General features: G+C 44.4%; 1 protein-coding gene, 1 non-coding gene and 1 pseudogene across 2 annotated transcripts; 1 reads left to right on the forward strand and 2 right to left on the reverse strand.

The window, feature by feature from the left end:
* Positions 1-978: 978 nt before the first annotated feature.
* Positions 979-4153, forward strand: LOC139034312 (proton-coupled zinc antiporter SLC30A9, mitochondrial pseudogene; annotated as a pseudogene).
* Positions 4154-11923: 7770 nt separating this feature from the next.
* On the reverse strand, positions 11924-15242 carry LOC110140442 (CD209 antigen-like protein C). The gene is made up of 8 exons (XM_020898864.2): positions 15074-15242; positions 14850-14924; positions 14643-14732; positions 14288-14377; positions 13939-14016; positions 13554-13705; positions 12951-13063; positions 11924-12344 (listed from the first exon to the last, which is right to left on the reverse strand). Exons 1-8 carry the CDS (start codon positions 15111-15113, stop codon positions 12149-12151), a joined length of 834 nt encoding a protein of 277 aa, XP_020754523.2. The 5' UTR covers positions 15114-15242; the 3' UTR covers positions 11924-12148.
* Positions 15243-19673: 4431 nt separating this feature from the next.
* On the reverse strand, positions 19674-19746 carry TRNAE-UUC (transfer RNA glutamic acid (anticodon UUC)). The gene has a single exon. It is a non-coding gene; the product is annotated as a tRNA-Glu (tRNA).
* Positions 19747-22951: the final 3205 nt, after the last annotated feature.

Consider the following 22951-nt stretch of genomic DNA (forward strand, 5'->3'; position numbering starts at 1 on the left):
GAGGGCACTTTGGGGGAGTGGCGGCGGAAGAGGGGAGATGTGCACCATCACCAGGCAACCAGAAGGCTGCCCACTCCCTGTCCCATGCTCAGAATTTTCCCACAGGGGAAATTCAAAGGGAAGGGAAGTCCCAGGCACAAGACCAGCCACAGCCCTCTAACTTGTAGCCTTGTCCCCCACCCAGGGAAGAGAATGGAGACTCATCCTGGGAGTGGGAGAGAGAGAGCAAGGAGATGGGAAACATGTGACCAGGAACTTGAAAACAATGTGATGACTCTGGGAAGCACAGGGGACTAGGAGAACCCCTAGAAACATCTAACTCAGCCTGGAGGATCTGGTGGGACTTCCAGGAGGAGGTGTTGCCTGAAGATAAAACCAGAATTATTCCAGAGCATGAAAGAGCGTGATATTACTATTTGCTATGATTGGGAGGAGAGAGGGCATAGGACTCTTCAGAGAAGCTGAAACTAATTCAGAGTGGGAATCTGAGGCTGGGGTGCTAGCTGGGGCCAGATTGTACAAGGACTTGGATCATGGAGACAGGGGGTTTGGATTAGTGTGGGAGGAAGGTGAAAGTCAGACTTTCCCGGGTGGCTCATTGGTAAAGAATCTGCCTGCAATGCAAGAGATGCAGAAGGCTCTGGTTTGATCCCTGGGTTGGGAAGAAAGATTCCCTGGAGGAGGGTGCAGGAATCCACTCCAGTATTCTTACCTGGAAAAGCCCGTGGACAGAAGAGACTGGTGAGCTACAGTCCATAGGGTCACGGAGAGTCTGAAGGGACTGAGCTCGCGAGGTTCAGTCCTAAGGCCAAGACCACTCTGTGATTTCCATTATCGCCAAAGACAAGAAGCTCGCTTATTGACCAGGGTACCTGGTTCGGTGCAAAGCATATCTTGTGCTTTGGTCACTGATGTTAGTTTTGGCTTTGCCTTTTTATTATTAAAAAAACTAAGCAGGAAGCCGCCTGAGGCGGCGCAGGCGTCGGTGTTCTGTAGTGTCCGGTCTATGGAGTCAGTTGGAGACGGCGGTGGCGCGGAGGCAGCAGGCGGTGTCCGAGTGGGGGCCTTTGCCCCGCCAGGATGTTACCGGGCTTGGCTGCCGCTGCTGCGGCCCACAGATGTAGCTGGTCTTCCCTGTGCCGGCTTCGTCTGCGCTGCAGGGCGGCGGCCCGCGGCTCCAGCGACCGCCAGGAATGGCAGAATTTAGTGACATTTGGAAGCTTTTCAAACAGCGTTTCATGCTGTACACTGAATCAAGTAAAGTTGTATTCCACAAATGTTCAGAAAGAAGGACAGGGATCACAGACTCAGAAAATGGAGAAAGTACCTTCATTTGATGAAGCCGCAGAAAATATGGGTGCAGAACTGAAAGCTCCAATTATTAAGCAAGAACCTCTCCAAGTAAGAGTCAAAGCAGTTCTTAAAAAGAGGGAATATGGACCAAAGTATACTCAGAATAATTTTATCACTGGAGTCAGAGCAATGAATGAGTTCTGCCTCAAATCCAGTGATCTGGAACAACTACGAAAAATCAGACGACGAAGTCCTCATGAAGATACTGAGTCCTTTACTGTATACTTGAGATCAGATGTGGAGGCAAAATCTTTGGAAGTTTGGGGAAGCCCTGAAGCTCTTGCCAGAGAGAAAAAACTTCGTAAGGAAGCAGAAATAGAATATAGAGAAAGGCTATTTAGAAACCAAAAAATACTGAGAGAATATAGAGACTTTCTGGGAAATACTAAGCCACACTCTAGAACAGCATCAATTTTTTTAAAGGGGCCAGGCAAAGTGGTGATGGTTGCCATTTGCATCAATGGATTAAACTGCTTCTTCAAATTTCTTGCTTGGATTTATACGGGTTCAGCAAGCATGTTTTCAGAAGCGATACACTCTTTATCTGATACTTGTAACCAGGCCTTACTCGCATTGGGCATCAGTAAGTCTGTTCAGACACCAGATCCTACTCATCCGTATGGATTTTCAAATATGCGCTATATTGCTTCACTAATTAGTGGTGTTGGTATTTTCATGATGGGTGCAGGATTATCTTGGTACCATGGAATCATGGGACTGCTCAATCCTCAACCAATAGAATCTCTTCTATGGGCATACTGTATTTTAGCGGGATCATTAGTATCTGAAGGAGCAACACTTCTTGTTGCTGTAAATGAGCTTCGTAGGAGTGCTCGGGCCAAAGGAACGTCATTTTACAAGTATGTAATGGAGAGTCGTGATCCTAGTACAAATGTTATATTACTGGAGGATACTGCAGCGGTGTTGGGAGTGACAATAGCAGCCACTTGTATGGGCCTTACCTCCATAACAGGCAACCCAGTGTATGACAGCCTAGGCTCTTTGGGTGTGGGCACCCTGCTGGGCGTGGTCTCAGCGTTCCTCATCTACACCAACACAGAGGCGCTCTTGGGGCGATCCATCCAGCCAGAACAAGTACAGCGGCTTACTGAACTCCTGGAGAACGATCTGTCAGTAAGGGCGATTCATGATGTTAAAGCCACAGACCTGGGCTTAGGGAAAGTGAGATTTAAGGCAGAAGTAGATTTTGATGGACGAGTTGTTACAAGATCGTATTTGGAAAAACAAGATTTTGACCAAATGCTACAAGAAATTCAAGAAGTGAAGACTCCTGAAGATCTAGAGACCTTCATGCTTAAACATGGAGAAAACATTATTGATACTTTAGGAGCTGAAGTAGACAGACTTGAGAAGGAGCTGAAAAAACGAAATCCTGAAGTTCGACACGTAGACTTAGAGATACTGTAGGCTTGGTGGGATGAATCACCTTGGAGGGAGCCTTGGAACCAAGTTTACGAAGACTGCTTTCCCACGCTGAGGGGGTCAATGCCGTTCAGAGCCTTGTGCTTGAAGATGGAGGAAGTATTTATATGAAGAGGGCGATGCAACAGTCCACGGAGCTAAAACAGCTTCTTCTAAGAGACGTATTACAAGTTGAATCAATTTGGAAATCATGTTTTTATGTTTCAGTGGGAAACGTTTTAGTTACTTAAATTGTTCATAATTTCTTATTTTAGCCTGTCTGTGTGTATTGTACCTGCAATCATGTTTCCTTCCTTCACTTGGGTAAAAATAAGCAGCATCCATAAGATTATGATTCTTTATTTTGTTGCCAGTGAAGATTTCACTCCATCAAAACCTGTCAATCTTGAACATTCTGGCTAAATCTTGTATTCTGGTTTTTAAAACAGTCACTCATTTCCAGAGTCTGTCTTTCCTTACAGAATGTAGAAATTATTTCGACATGGCTTGTATTTCTGCCCTGAGCACTACGGGGAACACTGTGCTAGTAACTTAGTTATCCATAAATGTCCATTCCAGTAGGACTTTGTTACTCAATTGAAGGAAGATAACTTCAGTGCACTCTTTTAGGTCACGCTAGTTGCCGTTGTGTAAAATTTCTTTTCTCTCCTTTGTTTTTTTTTCTTATTTAGTTTAATTTTTCTAATGGTAGGAAATATAACCCTAGAGGTTTCCATGGGCCAGTGTGATGACTGGTTTTTAGTTTTTGTTTTTTTAACTGGCTCCAATGCTGCCATGTGTATTTACTAGGAGATAATGCATTTATAAGCATTTTAACATTCTGTAAAGTGGACTAGAAATATTTATGATTTTACAGACACCACAGCATTTTATTTTTAATTTATTGTAAAAGAGGCACTACTTATGTAAATCTGAACTGTGATGTTTCTCGCTTTAAGAGATAGAGACATAAGCCTCTTATGCAGAGACTTGTGACCATGACTTTGTTTAATGTCATAGTCAATAGTATGACATGAGTTTCTTGCAGTTGCAAATGGGCATTTAGCATAAAGTATGATTATAACATTATGTAAGTAGCTTTCTAATGATCATAAAGTATCAAGGTGAAAAAACATGCAATTCAGTAATTGAAAACTTAGTGCAGAACTACAGCTGTGTCTCTCCATCCGTCAAACCCGTTCACATGCACTTTAAATTGTTCAGGTTCGGGTGAGCATTGTCCATGCAAGCGTGATGGCTGCGTGAGTAATCTCTTTGCTGCAAAAGGGGGTGTTTAAGGACCTAGGTCAGTGTCTATAAACTTAGATTGAAGTTTATCAATTATAGCAAATTGTAATGCCAGAAACAAAAAAATAAACATTTGATTAAAGGGTAAAAAAAAAAAAAAAAGAAAGCTAAGCATGCACAAAGGTTAAATATAAAAAACACCTTGCCTTCTACTCAGCTTTATCAAGTACTGACTTCTTTGTGTTTTTGAGATCTTCTTCAGTTCAGTTCAGTTCAGTCGCTCAGTTGTGTCTGACTCTTTGCGACCCCATGAGATCTTCTTAAAAGTAAATAAATTATAGCTTATAGCCTCACACACCCACTCTGGTCTTATTTCTCTCCTTCCTTCCCCAAGGACGATGCCCTCCCAAACTTTGTGTTTCTCATATTAAATCATATCTGAATCATGTGTGCATTTAAATAATATATTGAATTGTTTCACACATCTGAAAACTTTGTCTAAACAGTACCATGTGGGCTACATCCTTCCACAATTTATTTTTGACCTTTCCATATTGCAGTTACAAAATATATCTATTCAATGCTCATTCTTCTTTAAAAAAAAAAAAAAAAGAAGAAGAAAGATAAACACACACACAAAAAAACAAATGCTGAAGTAAACAAAGAAAAGGATAAAAATTTCTTCATTTGATAAGTGAGAATTTCTGGGAACCCACAGAAATGTCTTGCTTGTGAATTAACACAACATTGTAAAGCAGCTATAGGGCTTCCCTAGTGGCTCAGTGGTAAAGAATACACTCTCAGTACAGGAGACTTAAGAGGCTCAGGTTCAATCTCTGGGTTGGGAAGATCCCCTGGAGGAGGGCATGGCAACCCACTCCAGCATTCTTGCCTGGAGAATTCCTTGTGGGCCTAAGTCCCAAGCTGAGTTACATAGTCAACTTATACCATGGGATGAAGCTGAGACAAGGGAAGTGAGAAATGGAGTATTTCTTACCATATTAATAAACAATGGTGTCACAGTCATCAGCATTTGGAGCCTTCCAGGGCAACCAGGAGGAGAAGAATACCTGTGATCTGACAGCCATTAGACTGCAGCCACTCTCTATGGTGAGCCCCAAGGGAGCTCAGGTGTGAAAACACAGGATACTGGCTCCAGATAGCTGAGATGCATATGGAAGGAATGATTTTCAGTGAGCCTAGACTCTTGCATCTTACCATGCATGGGAAAGCACTAAATTCCTTAACCTGGGATATCTGGTTTTCTTTAATTAACAATAATCTTCTGATGTTTAGACTACTGACCCTTATTGCAACACTTCTATATAAGCCGGTTCCTCTCCTCACCACCTTGGAGCAGCTCTCTCAAGGCTACTTGAGAGGCTGCCTCCTGGACTTGAAGTCCTAAAAATTCCCACTGAATAAAACATAACTCTTAACTTTGAGATTTTGACTAATTTTTAGTCAACAGAAGGTAGAGATGGATGAGAATGGGGTCAGGAACAGCATCTCTGATCTGCCAAGGACCACTGTAAAAAAGAACTTTCAGTGAGCCACACCAATTAATCATTCACTCGTTCATTTACTCCTGTTTCTGCTGTTATTATGTTACTGTTGTTCAGTTGCTCAGCTGTGTCTGACTCTTTGAGACCCCATGAACTGCAGCACACCAGGCTTCCCTGTCCTTCACCATCTCCCAGAGCTAGCTCAAACTCATGTCCATTGAGTCAGTGATTCCATCCAACTATCTTGTCCTCTGTCATCCCCTTCTCCTCCTGACTTCAATCTTTCCCAGCATCAGGGTCTTTTCTAATGAAAAGAAAGGCTTCTGCACCCATGGGCCCCACAGGGTCCTGCTCAGATTCAGTCCTGAACATGGAGATAATCTAAAAATCCCTGCTTTATCTTGAGAAAGAAAAACAGAGGTGGGGGAATCAGGCTCCCTGACCTCTAGGCTATATTACAAAGCTACAGTATTCAAAACAGTATGGTACTGGCACAAAAACAGAAATATAGATCAATGGAACATAATATAAAGTCCAGAGATAAACCCATGCATCTATGGTCACCTAATCTATGATGAAGGAGATAAGAATATACAATGGAGAAAAGACAATCTCTTCAATAAATGATGCTGAGAAAACTTGACAGCTACATGTAAAAAAAATGAAACTTAGAACACTCCCTAACACCGTACAGAAAAGTAAACTCAAAATGAATTGAAGACCTAAATGCAAGATGGGACATTATAAAACTCTTAGAGAAAACATAGGCAGAACTCTCTGACATAAATTGCAACAAGATGTTATTGATATACTTTCTGGAGTGATGAAAATAAAAGCAAAAACGAACAAATGAGACCTAATTAAGCTTAAAAGCTTTGCACAGCACAGGAAACAGTAAGCAAAAGAAAAAGCAAGCCCTGGGAATGGGAGAAAATATTTGCAAAGGAAGCAACAGACATGGGATTAATCTCCAAAATATAAAAATAGCTCAGGAAGCTCAATATTTTTAAAAAAACTCAATAAAAAAATAGCAAGGAACTTCCCTGATGGCACAGTGGATAAAGAATTAACCTACCTACAGATAACACAAGTTTGATCCCTGGTCTGCCGTGTGACAGCTAAGCCCATGCATCACGACTACTGAGCCCCGCACTCTGAGCCCGTGCCCCACAACAAAGAGAAGCCACCACAATGAGCAGCCTGGGCACTGCAATTAGAGAGTAGTCTCCACTCACTGCAGCTAGAGACAGCCCAAGTGCAGCAAAGAAGGCCCAGCACAGCCAAAAATTAAAAACTTACAAAAAATAAACTAATTAAAATGTTAATTAAAAAAATAAAATAGTTAAGAAAGATCTATGGTACAGCACAGGGAACTCTATTCAGTAGTATGTAATGACCTATATGGGAAAAGAATCTGAAAAATAGTGGACATATGTATATGTATAACTGATTCACTTTGCTGTACATCTGAAACTAACACAACATTGTAAATCAACAATATTCCAATACATTTAAAAAAATATTCAGGTCTCCCCACCTACTTCTGCCACAAACAGAACAAACTAAGACAAAATCCACTAAATTAAGTTAATTTTGCTGCATTGGCATAAGTGGGCACCATTGAGCTGCCTGTCTGAACAAAAAGCACAAAAGTAAATTCAGAGAGAGTAATTGGAAGCACCTTGAGAAAAAGGAAGGAAAAGAAAAAGATTTCTGACAGTTAAGGCTTATATTGATATCCAGAAAGTTCTCAAATAGTATCTAATCAGATCGAGTAACAACCTAATTTGTTCTTGTAGACATTATGTATGTGTGAGTGTGTGTGTGTGTTTAATTCAACTTTCTAAAATTTGGTTTTATGATGTCTATGGGGCTTCCCTGGTGACTCGGATGGTAAAGAATCGCCTGCAATGCAAGAGACCTAGGTTTGATCCCTGGGTTGGAAAGATCCCCTGGAGAAGGGCATGGCGACCCACTCCAGTATTCTTGCCTGGAGAATCCCCATGGAGAGAGGAGCCTGGCGGGCCACAAGTCCACGGGGTCACAGAGAATCAGACATGACTGAGCGACTAAGCACAGCACAGAAAGAAAATACAGACAAAATCAACAAAGGAAAAAGTTCCTCTGAAATGGAATCAGGAAGTAGAAGAAAACTGTAAGCCAACACTCCAAAGACAATTAAATATAATCCAACAAACATTTCAGGATATGAAAAATCACTATACATCAAAAATTAAAAACTAGGGATTTCCCTGATAGTCCAGTGTTTAAGACTTCACCTTCTGATGCATCACCTTCTGATGCAGGTTCCGTGTTTAAGACTTCACCTGACCAGGGATGAAACCCTGTGAGGTAACTGAGATCCCACATGCTGCAGAATGCAGCCAGTTTTTTTTTTTTTTTTAATTCAAGAGCTAAAGAGCCAAGTACTGATGTGATGAAGAGATATTTGAATAAACTAGGGAAAGAAATGGCAGAGAAAGACAAAATTATTTCAGAAATGCAGATTAAATAAAGTACCCAAGAGAGAATAAACTCAAATGAAAGTGTAATAAAAAGACATTGGAGAAAGACAGAAAAACAACAAAGAAAGTGACAATGACATAAAGAGAAAGAAATGGAAAAGCTTCAGAGTGGGGGAGAAATGAATGGCAATGGAATATTGGACATTGAAGGAGGAATACACCCTTTTTTGGGATCCTTGAAGAAACAAAACAAAACAGAGCAAATATTTAAAGTCATAGGGAACCCCTTGGCAGTCCAATGATTGGGACTCCACGCTTCTCCTAAAGGGACCATAGATTCAAGCCCTGGTGGAGGATCTAGGACCACACATGCCACACCGGCAAAAATAAAAATCAATCAATTTTAAAAAGGCAAACATGGGACTTCCCTGGTATTCCAGTGGTTAAGAATTAATCTTGTAATGCAGGGGATGTGGATTTGATCTCTGGTCAGGGAATTAAGATTCCACTGCTTTGGAGCAACTAAACCTGGGCGCTATAACTATTGAGCCCTCGAGTCATAGCTGAAGAGTCCATGCGCTGCAATGAAAGATCCTACATGATACAACAAAGACCCAACACAGTCAAATAAATAAAGTAAAAATCATAATAAAAAATTTTTCCCGAAATAGAAAATCACTTGAAATTACACATTGAGAGGGCTGACTAGGTACCCGGGAAAGCAGCCCAGAAGGTCAACTCTGAGACATATTCCTATGTCTATTTGAAGACATATGTCTACTTGACTTTGAAGATTAAGATAAAATTCTTAAGTCTTCCAAATCAAGAAATTTATGAAGTCATAAGAATTATACTGATATTAGACTTTTCAAAGCTAATATTCAAAGCAATACAACAGTGGTGGAACATTAAAAATTACTCAGTGCGTGAAAGTATGAACCAAGGATTTGATAACCAGCACAGTTGTCTTTCAAACATGTACAAGAAATTAGGGAATTTAATTTATGTGCATATATATATACACGTGTACTTAGTCACTCAGTGGTGTCCGACTCTTTGGGACCCCATGGACTGTAGCCCGCCAGACTCCTCTGTCCATGTGATTCTCCAGGCAAAAATAGTGGCATGAGTAGCCATACTCTTCTCTAGGGGATTTTCCCAATCTCGGGTCAAACCCGAGTCTCCTGCAGCTCCTGATCGCAAGTGGATTCACCTGGGAAGCCCCAATCTTAGGTGGCTCAGTGCTAAAGAATCTGTGGGCCAATGCAAGAGATGCAGGAAATGCAGTTTCGATTCCTATATCAGGAAGATCCCCTGGAGGAGGAAATGGCAACCCACTCCAGTATCCCTCCCTAGAAAAATCCCATGGATGGAGGAGCCTGGCGGGCCAAAGTCCATTGGGTTGCAAAGAGCCAGACATAACTGAGTATGCATGAAATGCAAAAACAGGAGGGCAGGGGTTGGGGGGCGGTAGGGGGAACACCAGGCAAACTCAATCTGAGGAACAGTGTACAGAAAAATTGACCAGCACTCATCAAAAATGTCAAGAGCATGAAGGTCAAGACAAGATTAGACCATCACAGATTGGCGGAGAATAAGAAATGACAATTAAATGCTATTTGACATCCTGAGCCAGGAAAAGAAACAAATAAGTTCTGTAGTTTGGTTAATAATAGTGTATCAACCTGATGTTCCTGGGTTTGATCATTATACTGTGGGTGGTAAGATGTTAACATTGGAGGAATGTAGATGAAGAGTATTTGGGAATTCGTGTCTATTTCCCCAACTTTTCTTCTAAGTCTTAAAATCATTTCACAGTACAAAGTAAAATAGATAAATGGACTCCAGTGCTTCTTTCACTCATAAATTTTATCTCAGCATTAAGTTTCTATTGAGTTTGTGTCTTTAGTGGTTAGCCCACCAGCTGACCCCACATTCAGGTGTGGTTTATTTGGGAGATGAACCTGAGAGGCATGAATAAGGCAGTGGGGATGTGAGAAATGGAAAAGTGGGAATTAAAATAACAGATAGAAATAATTGACTTACCTGAAAATAGTGAGTTTAGACTGCTTATCCAGTGTGTGTCTGTGCTAAATCCCTTCAGTCATGTTCAACTCTTTGCGATCTTATGGAATAGCCTGCCAGGCTCCTCTGTCCATGGGATTGGAATGGATTGCCAATGCCCTCCTCCAGGGGATCTTCCCAACCCAAGGATCAAGACTACGTCTTTTGCCTCTAGTACACTGCAGGCAGATTCTTTACTGCTGAATCACCTGGGAATCCTATGTTTATCCAGTGGGACCAATGTAATCACAGGGTCCTCTGAATGTGGAACAGAAGAAGCAATGTTTGAGCTACACAAGGTGAGAAAGACTTAGTCATGGCTGGCTTTGCAGATGGAGGGAAGGAGCCCCCAGCCAACAATTGCAGGCAGCCTCTAGAAACTGGAAAAGGTGAGAAAGCAGATTCTCCCCTGGAATATTCAGAAAGGAAGTCAGCCCGACTTGATTTCAAGCCCATGAGACCCATTTTCGACTTCTGACTTCCAGAAGTGTAAGATAACACATTTGTGTTGTCTGAAGCTACTAAGTTTGTGATAATTTGTTACAGCACCAATAGGAAGCGAACGTGTACTTAGTCACTCAGTTGTGTCCGACTCTTTGGGACCCCATGGACTGTAGCCCGCCAGGCTCCTCTGTCCATGGGATTCTCCAGGCAAGAATACTGGAGTGGGTTGCCATGCCCTCCTTCAGGCGATCTTTCCAACCCAGGGATCAAACCCAGGTCTTCCGCATTGCAGGCCAATTCTTTACCATCTGAGCTACTGGGGAAGCCAAAACACACACCTAGAAATAGTGGGCTTTTTCAGATTCATATGACGAAAATCATAAAACTTCACTGAAGGACATTTTTAAAGTACCTGAATAGGGGAGGGCGGGTGGGGAAGGGATAGCCTGGGAGTTTGGGATTAGCAGATGCAAACTGTTATATATAGAACAGATAAACAACAAGATCCTACTGTATAGCACAGGGTACTATATTCAGTATCCTGTAATAAAACCATAATGGAAAAGAATATGAAAAATATATATGCATAAAATCACTTTGCTGCACACTGGAAACTAAGACAATATTGTAAATCAACTATACGTTAATAAAATAAATTTTTAAAAGCTAAAGTACCTGAATAACAATTGGTTCATAAATAAATGAACACATAGCTAGACAGACACATATAAACATATACATATTGTATATATGCATATTCCCAACCAAAATTACAAACTGATTCAAAATGCTATCTGGGGACTTCCCTGGTGGTCCAGTAGCTGGGAGTCTGCCTGCCAGTGTTGGAGACAGGGCTTCGATTTCTGCTCTGGGAAGATCCCACCTGCCAAAGGACAATTAAGCCCGTGTGCCACAACTTCTTAAGCCTGTGGGCCCTACAGCCCAATCTCTGCAATAAAAGAAGCCACTACAATGAGAAGCCCACGTATTGCAATGAAGAGTAGCAACCCCCCATCCCGTTCCCCGCTTACCACAGCTAGAGAAAGCCTGCATGCAGCAACGAAGATCCAGCACAGCCAAACAGAAATAATTTAACTATATTAAATAAAAACTGTATGTGGGGGACTTCCCTGGCAGTCCAGTGGTTAAGACTCCATGCTTCCAATGCAGGGGGAGGGAAATACAGGTTCCAAAAAAAAAAAAAAAAAGAAATACAGGTTCCATCCCTGGCCAGGAAACTAAGATCTCACACGCTACATGGTACAGTCAAAAAACAAAACGGTATCTGGGAAATCAAATACACAAAAAAGAGAAAATCATATTGAAAAAAGACAATATCCTTGGGTACATCAAACAGATTATCAAACTACAGTAACTGAAACAGAGGCAAAGGAACAAAAATAAGCTCAGTGGGACACATAATGCAAGGTATGACTTTATTAAGGGGATACCATGGAGGGACAGAGGGGGGAGGTGAGCCTATCGACAGATGAAGAAAAATGATCTATAGTTTGTGCAGAGATTAGTCTTAGAGGATCTCAAAGTCTTCTGAATAGTAACGGGATGGGCATTCACCAAAGGGGAAAACGGAAAGGGGTGGGGCCCAAGAAGAACCCTCAGAATGCATGTTCCAGTAGCTGATCTCTGCTAATGGGGGGCGGGGGGTGGCGGGGCGGGACGGGATGGTGGAGGCAGCAACTCTCCGAGGTCTGGGCAGGGAGCCGAGGGCTTCTCACAGATCCAGGGGTTTTCTGTAACACACCTGCCATCATTCCAGCCATCGTTGTGCAGTTCCACACAGTCCTCATCTCCGTGGTTGTTGGGCTCCCCTTTTTTCCAGAAGCTGTGAACCGCATCAGCGCTGTGAGACCCCTACTCCACTCAGTGCCCGCCCCCAGTTTTGGAGGGGCTGGTCCCTGGACTTTGACAACAAATTGCCAAGTACCAGCCAGAGACAGGTGAGGAATTCAGAGGCAGGGTTTTTGAAATGTGGGTTCAAACACCACATCCACCAGAATCAGTTCTGGGAAAGTTAAATGTGGGCTTCCCTGGTGGTTCAGACGGTAAGGACTCTGCCTGTGATGTAGGAGACCCAGGTTTGATCCCTGGGGTTGGAAAGATTCCCTGGAGAAGAAAATGGGTACCCATTCCAGTATTCTTGCCTGGAGAATTCCATGGACAGAGGAGCCTGGTGGGCTAGAGTCCATGGGGTCACAAAGAGCCTGACACAACTGACAACACTAACACAAAATTAAATGCAGATTCCTGGGCTTGCACCTAACTTACAGAATCAGAGTCCCACCCAGCTCCTACCCCCTACCCCCAGAGGAAGGCAGGACTCTGCATCTTCACCAAGCTTCCCAGGTGATGCTTTCCAGTCCAGAGTTTGAGCACCTTTGTTTTGGAGTTCCCGCCCACCTCTCCTGGGCCGTTGTCACTGGGAGGTTACCTGAGTTGGACAGGACTGTCATCCACCCACCGCCAGGACCCCTCATTGTGGTGGTCGCTGAGGCCGATCCAGGTGGGTTTATTATTTCTGGCATACCAAAAGTTCAGGAATTTCTGGGGGTGGGTGGGAAGAGGAGTATCAGGAGGAAGATCCCTGAACGCGACACATCCCATGTCTGCCCACATCTCCATGGTCCCCCGCCTCCCATAGAAGTTCTTCTCACAGTCTAGCCTAGAGGCCCTACTCAAGTTGTATGTGTTCACATGTGCATGGAGGCTGTGGATGTGTGTTAATGTAATACACATGTGGATATGTCTTAACTTATGTCTTAGTTAACACGCATTGTATATGGCCTCAAGGGCACTCTGAATTCCCTTCCTATCCATACATGGGCTCCTCTCATCCACGTTCTTCTCTCACGTGACCTTCCTGAGTCCATTATGATTCCTCCTCCAAGAAGCCTTCCCTGATTGTATCTCACCTCTCACACCCCCGCCCCACCCCCAGCTGCCCATCTCTCAGAAGGGCAGAAGCGGGAGGCAAAAGGTTCTTTGTTGACCTGGCAATATGGCCCAGCCTCTCGGGGGATCTTGCCCAGCCCACCTCCTCCTCAGTACTCTCGATGATAACTAGGTGGGCCCCAATAAGCAGACAGGCGGAGACGGCAGATCTCCAGTCACTCTGGGTCCAGGAGAAGAAGTAGCAGCTTCCGTCGAAGAACTCCCAATTCTGAGGACAAGGATGGCACAGGCCAGCTGGGGAGGAGGGGTGGAGTTGGGACAGAGAGGTTGCTTGGCTCTGAGGCTCCAGATCTTCGGAACCCAGGGCTGGGCCCTTCTGTTCAGCTGTCAGTGCAGTTTCTCAAGAAACCCATGAGGAACACCCCAGCTCTGCTCTGCCCTCCTCAGCCTGGCAGCTGCAGCAGGTGTGGCCCAGCCCCCACCCACCATCCTGTGACTTCCTCTTGACCTTGGTGTGGGTCCCTTACCCAGGGTGGCATTCATCCTGGTCAGGCGCTGTAGGATCTCCTCCAGGTTTGATTGCATCTGCTTCTGTGCAACTTCAGCTGCAGGGAAAGGATGTCAATTATTACACACCTACTGTGTGTGTGGTGCAGAGAGCCCCATGAGAACATCATGCGTCGATGTCAGGTGACCCGGAGAGCCCATCATACAGACGAGAAAACTGAGGCTTAGAGAGGGACTTGCCCGACATCGCCAGCTCACCAGGACCTCTTGCAGGGGTCCGGTCCCCTCCCCCACTCCTGCCCTCTCTCCTCCACCCCTGGGCAGTGGTGTCTTGTCCACAGCCATAGAGCCCCAGAGCCCCTTCCCTACTCAGACTCCGGAACCTGGTGTCCAGCCACTTATCCAGGCTGTTGTTTTCACGGTCTCCCGAATCTCTCTGCAGACACCGGATCCTGGAAACTACGACAGAGCAGAGAATTCCCCCTTTAAGCACTGACCCTGAGCCAAATCTACTTTCAAGGTCTCCCCACGGGGAGGATGAGCTACGTTTCACATGAGGAAACAGACTTAGGGAGAGTGACTGGCCGATGGTCACACAGAAGGTGACACAGAGCCCGAACAACCCAGCCCTAGTAGGTCTAGGGACTGTGAAAAAGGGCAAAGACCACCCCAGAGAGAAAACCCAAAGGGACCGAGGACCCCAAGCCCCTCGATGCTCACTCACCTTGAACCAGAGTGGTCAGCTGGAGCGTGAAGAAACCCAAGGAGACGAAAAGGAGCAACAGGAGAAGCAGAGGAGCCCAGGTCACACACTCTGCAGGGCCAGCAGATGGGTGGGGCTTGGGGCTGGGGGCAGAGTCTGCCCCCACTCCACCCCCTAACCGCCCCCTTTCCTCCCGGCTGCCTGCTCCTGAACCAGTCACCCCAGTACCTGGCAAGCTCCTCAAACTGTGCAGTAGTCTAGGGTGCCTCTCAGCCAGTCTCTGGCCCCCAAATGTCTCCTCCTCTGGAGAGAAGAGAGCACACGCCCGTGAACTTGGGAGTCTGTGGAGCCCTGCTCTCAGAGCTGCAAGCTGGTTGCCGGGCCCCAGCACCAGCAGGACCCTGGGGCCCTGTCATCCCCACCATCACCCCAGACTGGGGGCCCAGCCTCACCAGAGTCATCTGCCTCCTTGGGTTCATACATCTCTGCCATCCTTCTCCCCTTTCTGTTCCTCTTTCCAGCTCTTCTCTGGACAATGGTTTTTATAACCTCACGTATTTCCCTCTGTAGCCCCTCCTCAGACCTGTTCTTTCTCAACTCACAAAGAATGAGGAACACGATAGGGATAACACTTCCTTCCAGAAAAATCTGGGAAGACATGAAGCGGCTGACACAACTAAAGGAAAGGTCACTTAGGGCGGGGCAGAGGCTGGGCCATCAGCTTTGCAACCAGAAGGCATTAGTCCAACCCCTATCCAACTCTGGTACCTTCAGCCTCACGGTTCCAGAGCCTCAGTTTCCTCACCTGTGAAATGGCACAATTAGCCTGCCTAAAGGAAATTGACCCTGAATATTCCTTGGAAGGGCTGATGCTGAAGCTGAAGCTCCAATACTCTGGACACCTGATGCGAAGAACTGACTTACTGGGAAAGACCCTGAGGCTGGGAAAGACTGAGGGCAGGAAAACGGGGTGACAGAGGAGGAGACGGTTGGAGGGCATCTTTGACTCAGTGGGCATGAGTTTGAGCAAAGTCTGGGAGATAGTGAAGGACAGGGAAGCCTGGAGCGCTGCAGTTCATGGAGTCACAAAGAGTTGGACAGGACTTAGTGACTGGATGATAGCAATCCTGCTTCACACTATAATTATGAGGTTGAATCCAGTGCACTAGTAATGGATATAAACTGCCTATTCTAATGATGAACACTCAGTAATAACAGCACTTAAGCATGTGCCAACCATTCTCCTTGGTGTGTGTTCTCCCTCACTGCTACAAGTAATAAATCTAGATTTGTTAACCACAGTGTGTTCCTGATGGTCTAACAGTTCTCACCATAGCCCTGTGAGAAAGGTAGTTACTGTCCTTCTTTACAGATGAGGAAATTGAGAAACAGAGAGGGCGAGGAACTGCCTGAGGTCACACAGCTCAAAAGCAGTGGGGCTGGGAGTTGACCCCTGAATCCGATTAACCACTACACAAAGCAGTCACTTCTTCCCCCTTTGTAACTACTAAATATAATATAGACAGTCACTTGGAAACTTTGTGTATCGAACTTCCAATTTACTTCTATATGGACCCTATCTGATTCAACTGAGTATACATAACTGTCTTTCCCCCTTAATCTAAAGTGGGTCTTTTTTAGACAGCATATAATGGGATCATCTGTTTGATTCTTTCTGTCAATCTTTACCTTTTAGTTGGAGAATTTAACCCTTTTATATTTAATATAATTACTGATAAGGTAGACTTTTCATCTGCCATTTTGCTATTTGTTTTTCATATGTCTTATTTCCTTTTTATTCCTCAGTTCCTTTATTACTACCTTTTTCATGTTAAATAATTTCTTCTTTTTTAAAAAAAAAAAAGAAGAATTGATTTACAGTGTGACCTTACGTAAACTGGAAAGCCAAAGAATTTATGTGATTTGCTTCATTACAATATTTGCTTTATTGTGCTAGAACCAAAATTCACAATACCTCCAAGGTATGCCTAGTAATATAATATGGCAACTATGGATATCATATTCTACCTCCTCCTGAAGGTTTGTTGTCATTGCTATTTTCCATAGTAGTTGTTTCTTGTTTATTTAATGATTTTTCTGAACTAATTCTGCAAAGTCTCTATTCTCTGTCATGTACAATCACTTAAATCTCTACTTAGCTTTGTGCTTAGCTAGTGATTGAACAGCCTTCCTTGAAAATCTGAAACTAAAAGTCTTCACCCAGGATCTCTCTGTGTTTTGACACACAGTCAACACTCAGTCAGGAAGCTTGCAACCCGGCCTTAGCCGCCACTTCCCGCTTTCTTGGTGCCTCGAAGTCAGCCAGAATTAAGAGCTTAGGGACTTGTCAGATCTTTCCTGGGTATGCACACGGCCCTCCACATGCATGTGGGCTTCCAGATTCCCAGGAAAATGTTGGAACTTTTCAAAGCCTCTTATGTGCATGCTCAGTCACTCAGTCATGTCCGACTTTTTGCAACCCCATGGACTGTAACCCACCAGGCTCCTCTGTCCATGGGATTTCCCAGACAAGGATACTAGAGTGAGTTGCCTTTCCTCCTCCAGGGAGTTGTCCTGACCCTGAGATTGAACCCTGTCTCCTGCATCTCCTGCATTGGCGGGTGAATTCTTTACCACTGAGCCACCTGGGAAGCCCTTTCAAAGCCCCTAGAGACATCTCTTTCCTTAACTTTTCCTTTTAAGACTTTTTGGTTATGTTATTATTTGCCCCAGGTGTTAGCCACTTCCTCAGGGAGCTGTGATGTTAAAATATTTGACAGACATCCCCTCGGGAGAGGTTTTTAGCATTGGGCAAGTTCGAGTGAGGTCAATGAAAGACAATCTGTTCAAGGGTGGTCTTCCAGGGAACCACTAGATAGACCGGGTAATACTGTTCCTTGGGAACGAGGCTTTATAAGAGCTCTGACTCCATTTTTCGTCCTGTACCAGAAATGTGACCTGTTATTTTTTAAGGCTATCTTGTTTTTAAATTTTATTTTATCAAAGTATAGTCAATTTACAATGTTGTGTTAATTTCTGCTGTACGGTGAAGTGGTTCAGTTATTCACATACATAGGTTCTTTTTCATATTCGCTACCATTATGATTTATCACAGGATATTGAATAAGGCTCCCTGTGCTCTACGTAGGAACTTACTGTTTACTCATCCTATATATAATAGTTTGCATCTGCTAATCCCAAACTCCCAGTCCTCCCCACCTCCTTGGCAACCACAAATCTATCCTCTACGTCTGTGAGTCTGTAAAGCTATTTCTGGGTTGGAGAGTGGGGAATGGGACTAGGGTGAGTTAAAATTCCACCAAGCTCACTGTTCTTTATTGAGATTCAGCCGTATTGCTTGTCTAAATACTCCCTGAATTACTGTAAGCTTTTGGTTGATTGCCAGCATTCTAAAAGTGTTGATTCTGACAAATTCTGCAGTTTTTCCATTGCTTTCATGGAAGGGCAAAATTTTTACTCTGCCATTTTTGCTGACATTTCTTTCTTTCTTTCTTTCTTTTTCATTCTGTTTTTTGAGGCTTAAAGTGTCTTTGATTTGGTTAGTGGGAGCCTTTCACTCTGGCTCTGTGTCCATTTTACAGGTGCTTATCAGTTTTTTACTGATCAGACTTTCCTTGCCCAGACCCTGGAATCACCCATTTTCCAAGAGACCTGGTTGCTTTTAAGTGAAGAATGACATTTAGAAGCCAAGACCTGAGTGTTAAGTGCATCATTATTATTAGGGTGTCATTGATCTCAGGACCTCTGAGTAGACAGACAAGGAAACAGATACATACACATGTATTTCTCTATCAGTTAGTTCAGTCACTCAGTCGTGTCAAACTCTTTTCGACCCCATGGACTGCAGCACGCCAGGCCTCCCTGTCCATCACCAACTCCCAGAGACTGCTCAAACTCATGTCCATTGAGTCGGTGACGTCATCCAACCATCTCATCCTCTGTCGGCCCCTTCTTCTCCTGCCTTCAATCTTTCCCAGCATCAGGGTCTTTTTTAATGAGTCAGCTCTTCGCATCAGGTGGCCAAAGTATTGGAGTTTCAGCTTCAGCATCAGTCCTTCCAATGAACACCCAGGACTGATCTCCCTTACGATGGACTGGTTGGACCTCCTTGCAGTCCAAGGGACTCTCAAGAGCCTTTTCCAACACCACAGTTCAAAAGCATCAATTCTTTGGCTCTCAGCTTTCTTTATAGTCCACCTCTCACATCCATACATGACTGCTGGAAAAACCATAGCCTTGACTAGACAGACCTTTGTTGGCATATTTCTCTATATCTATCACAGAGTTGGAAACGACTGAGCTACTAAATGCACACACTTCTATGTTGAAAACCATGAGTTCACACCAACACTAAATACAGTAGAGTTCATTTCTAATTTACCCTCCATTTTTTTTTTTTTTTTTTGGTCACACAGTTTGCGGCATCTCAGTTTCCCAAGCGAGACTGAACTGGGGCCTTGACAGTGAAAGCCTGGAATCCTAACCGCTAAGCCACAAGGGAATTCCCACTCCATTCATCTTTGTAACACTCCTCTCTGATGGTGGGAAACCTGGTTCCCATTATACTGGATGTATTTATTTACTTATTTCATCAATCCCACCATATGTAGAGCCAACCTCATCTTCCCATCACCAACCCTTACACTGTGTAGATTCACTGGGCACTGAGCCCCGCCCCCCCCCCCGCCCCCCGGCCAGGCAGGCGGGCCCTCATGTTGTCCTTCTTACCTCACTTGGGCTCTGACATCCCACACCACTCATCTCTCTACTAGGACGGTCTCCTCCCCACGTCTGGACTCAACACTCTAGTGGCCGCCATTTTGAATGCTTCCTTCTGTCATCTAAGAACTGGCTGATTTACCTTGTCCCCAAAACACTTCTCCATCCATGTAAGCCTGTCCATACCCAGAGCTTGTGCCTGCTTGTCCCCTGGTATAGAAGCTGCAACTGCTCTTGGCTCACCTACTAGGAGTTCTTTTATTGTTAATTAAAAAAAAAAAAAGTCACACCGTATGGCATGTGGGATCCCAGTTCCCTGGCCAGGGGTCGAACCTGTACTCCCTGCAATGAAAGCACAGAGTCTTAACCACTGGACCACCAGGGAGGTCCCTGAAGGGCTCATTTTTACTTCTGAAACCCAGCTCCTCGAGGCTTCCTTGCATTTACCACTCTGACTAGTTCTATTGAAAAGCATGGGGTCTTCTAGTTATCACCGTAGAAAGGAGGATCTTTGGGAAATTTCTGCATTCTCACCAGCGGAAATCCTGTCATCACCCTTTCAACACTTATTTTGTGCTAAATGCTTTTCAGACACGATCTCAGCAAATCTCCACAACACAGCTACTACTGTCCCCATTTTACCTATGAGCAAACAGATTCAAGGGCTTCCCAGGTGGTGCAGTGGTAAAGAATCCGCCTGTCAATGCAGGAGGTGAAAGAGACGTGGGTTCGATCCCTGGGTTGGGAAGACCCCCTGGAAGAGGAAATGGCAACCCACTCCAGTATTCCTGGCTGGAGAATCCCATGTACAGAGGAGCCTGGCAGGCTACAGTCATAGGGTTGTAAAGAGTTGGACATGAGTGAGCAACTGAGTACACACACACAGACAGAGGTTCAAAGGTCACATCAATTGTCCATGATCCATCAGCTTATAAATGCTGGGGTTTAATCCATAAAAACACATCATTTTCTTTTCTTATGTAGGTTTTTTTTTCTTTTTTAGTTTTGGTCATGCCCTGTTGCATATGGGATCTTAGTTCCCCCACCAGGGATGGAACCCACATCTCCTGCATTAGAAGCACAGAGTCTTAACCATTGGACCACCAGTGAAATCCCAAGCACATCATTTTCATTCATCACTGTGTCCCCTCAATTCAAACCAGCTCAAAAAATACCCATTGAAGTGCAGAGTGGGAATTGATAGTTTTTCATCTCTTAACTGAGAAGTCTAAGAGAAGGAGAGCACCAAAGAATTGATGTTTTTGAAATGTGATGTTGGAGAAGACTCTTGAAAGTCTCTTGGACAGCAAGGAGATCAAACTGGTCAATCCTAAAGGAAATCTGTCCTGAATATTCACTGGAAGTTAAAGCTGAAACTGAAGTTAAAGTTAACTGAAGTTAAAGCTCCAATATTTTGGCCACCTGATTCAAAGAGCTGACTCATTAGAAAAGACCCTGATACTGGGAAAGATTGCATCAAGAGGAGAAGGGGGTGACAGAGGATGAGATGGTTGCATGGCATCACCAACTCAATGGACATGAGTTTAAGTGAACTCTGGGAGATAGTGAAGGATAGGGAAGCCTGGTGTGCTGTAGTCCATGAGGTCACAAAGAGCTGTACACAACTGAGTGACTGAACAACCACAATAAGAAAAAGAGAGAAGAGGACAAGATTCAGGTTCAAAATCTGAACCTAGCTATCTCACCCAGAAGGTAACCTTCTAGACCAAAAATTGGCAAATGTTTTCTGAAAAGGACCAGATATCAAATATTCTGGGTGTCATTTCTGCCACAGTTACTCCACCGTACCCCTGTAAAAACCGGGACAATATGTATCAGTGGTTGGGTGGGGCTGAGTTTCACTAGACTATTTATAAAAACAGCTGGAGCCAACTGTTCAGAGGAAGGAGACCGAATCTGTTTTATTCACTGCTATATCCCAGTGTTAAGAACACTGACTGGCAAGTAATGGGCAATTCAAAGATGATAACAAATGAATTATCACTTGTATATTCTTTTTTCCCTTCATCTATTTCTCTTTTTAAGCTTTTTTGGCGGGGGGGGGCATGCCATGTGGCTTGAAGGATCTTAGCTCCCCAAACAGGAATTGAGCACGCCCTTAGCAGCGAAAGCAGAGTCCTAACCACTGGTTGTTGTTCAGTTGCTAGGTTGTGTCCGACTCTTTGCCACCCCATGGGCTGCACCACGCCAGGCTTCCTGTCCTTCACTATCTCCCAGAGTTTGCTCAAACTCATGTCCATTGAGTCGGTGATGCCATCCTCTGTCACCCACCCCTCCTCCTGCCCTCACTCTTTCCCAGCATCAGAGTCTTTTCCAATGAGTCTGCTCCTCGCATCAGGTGGCCAAAGTACTAGAGCTTCAACTCCAGCATCGGTCCTTCCAATGGATATTACCTAACCACTGGACCACCAGGGAAATCCCATCACTTGTATATTTTTAATGGAAAAGTAGTGATACAGCCAGAGTGAGGTGTGCTAGTGGGATGGTTGGACAGAGCATGGGAGATTCAGCTGTGCAACATGTTCAAGGTGTTTTGGAGGAGTTTTTGCTATTTAAAGAAAAGAGCAGGAATGGGACTCCCATGGGGGTCCAGTAGCTGAGATTGTGCATTCCAATGCAGGGGACACGAGTCCAATCCCTAGTTGGGGAACCAAGATCCCACATGCTATGGCCAAAAAAAAAGTTTCTTTAAAGGAGAGAAAGAAATGAATTTTATCGGGCAACTATTTGGTGCCAAGAGACCTAACTTTTCTCATGACAGACCTGTGAGGTGGGTCTGAATCATAGACTGAATGCTTATGTCCAACATCCCCACCTTGGTATTCCTACTTTGAAACCAAATCCCCAGTGAGATGATATTCAGAAGTGGGGTATTTGGGAAGTAATTAGATCAAGAATGGGATCAACACTCTTATAAAAGAGACCCCAGGGACTTCCCTGATGGTCCAGTGGTTAAGATTCCAAACTCCCAATGCAGAGGACTACCTGGTTCAATCCCCGGTCAGGGAACTAGATCCCACATGTTGTAACCAAGGGTTCACATGTTGCAACTAAGACCTGGCACAGCCAAATAAATTTAAAAAAAAATTTTTTTTAAGAGAGACACCAGAGAGCTCTCTCCTGCTTCCGCCACCTGAGGACATAGCCAGAAGGAGCTGGTCTTCCACGGACCCAGAGGCATATCCTCAGGTTGTGCTAGTGGTAAAGAGCTCGCCTGCAATGCAGGAGGTGAAAGAGACGTGGGTTCAATCCCTGGGTTAGGAAGATCCCCTGGAGGAGGAAATGGGAACCCACTCCAGTATTCTTGCCTGGAGAATCCCATGGACAGAGGAGCCTGATGGGCTACAGTCCATGGGGTCACAAAGAATCGGACACAACTGAGCACACACACACAAAAACACAAAATTCTCAGCAGACACCAAATCTCTCCACATATTGATCTAATTTATTTTATTTTTTGGCTGCACTGGGTCTTTGTGGCAGCATGTGAGCTCTTTGTTGTATTGGGCAGGCTTTCTCTAACTTAGTTTCTAAGCTCAGGCTTAGTTGCTCCCTGGCATGTGGGATCT

The sequence above is a fragment of the Odocoileus virginianus genome, chromosome 3 (genome assembly GCF_023699985.2).
Source record: "Odocoileus virginianus isolate 20LAN1187 ecotype Illinois chromosome 3, Ovbor_1.2, whole genome shotgun sequence".
In the NCBI taxonomy this organism is placed as follows: domain Eukaryota; kingdom Metazoa; phylum Chordata; class Mammalia; order Artiodactyla; family Cervidae; genus Odocoileus; species Odocoileus virginianus.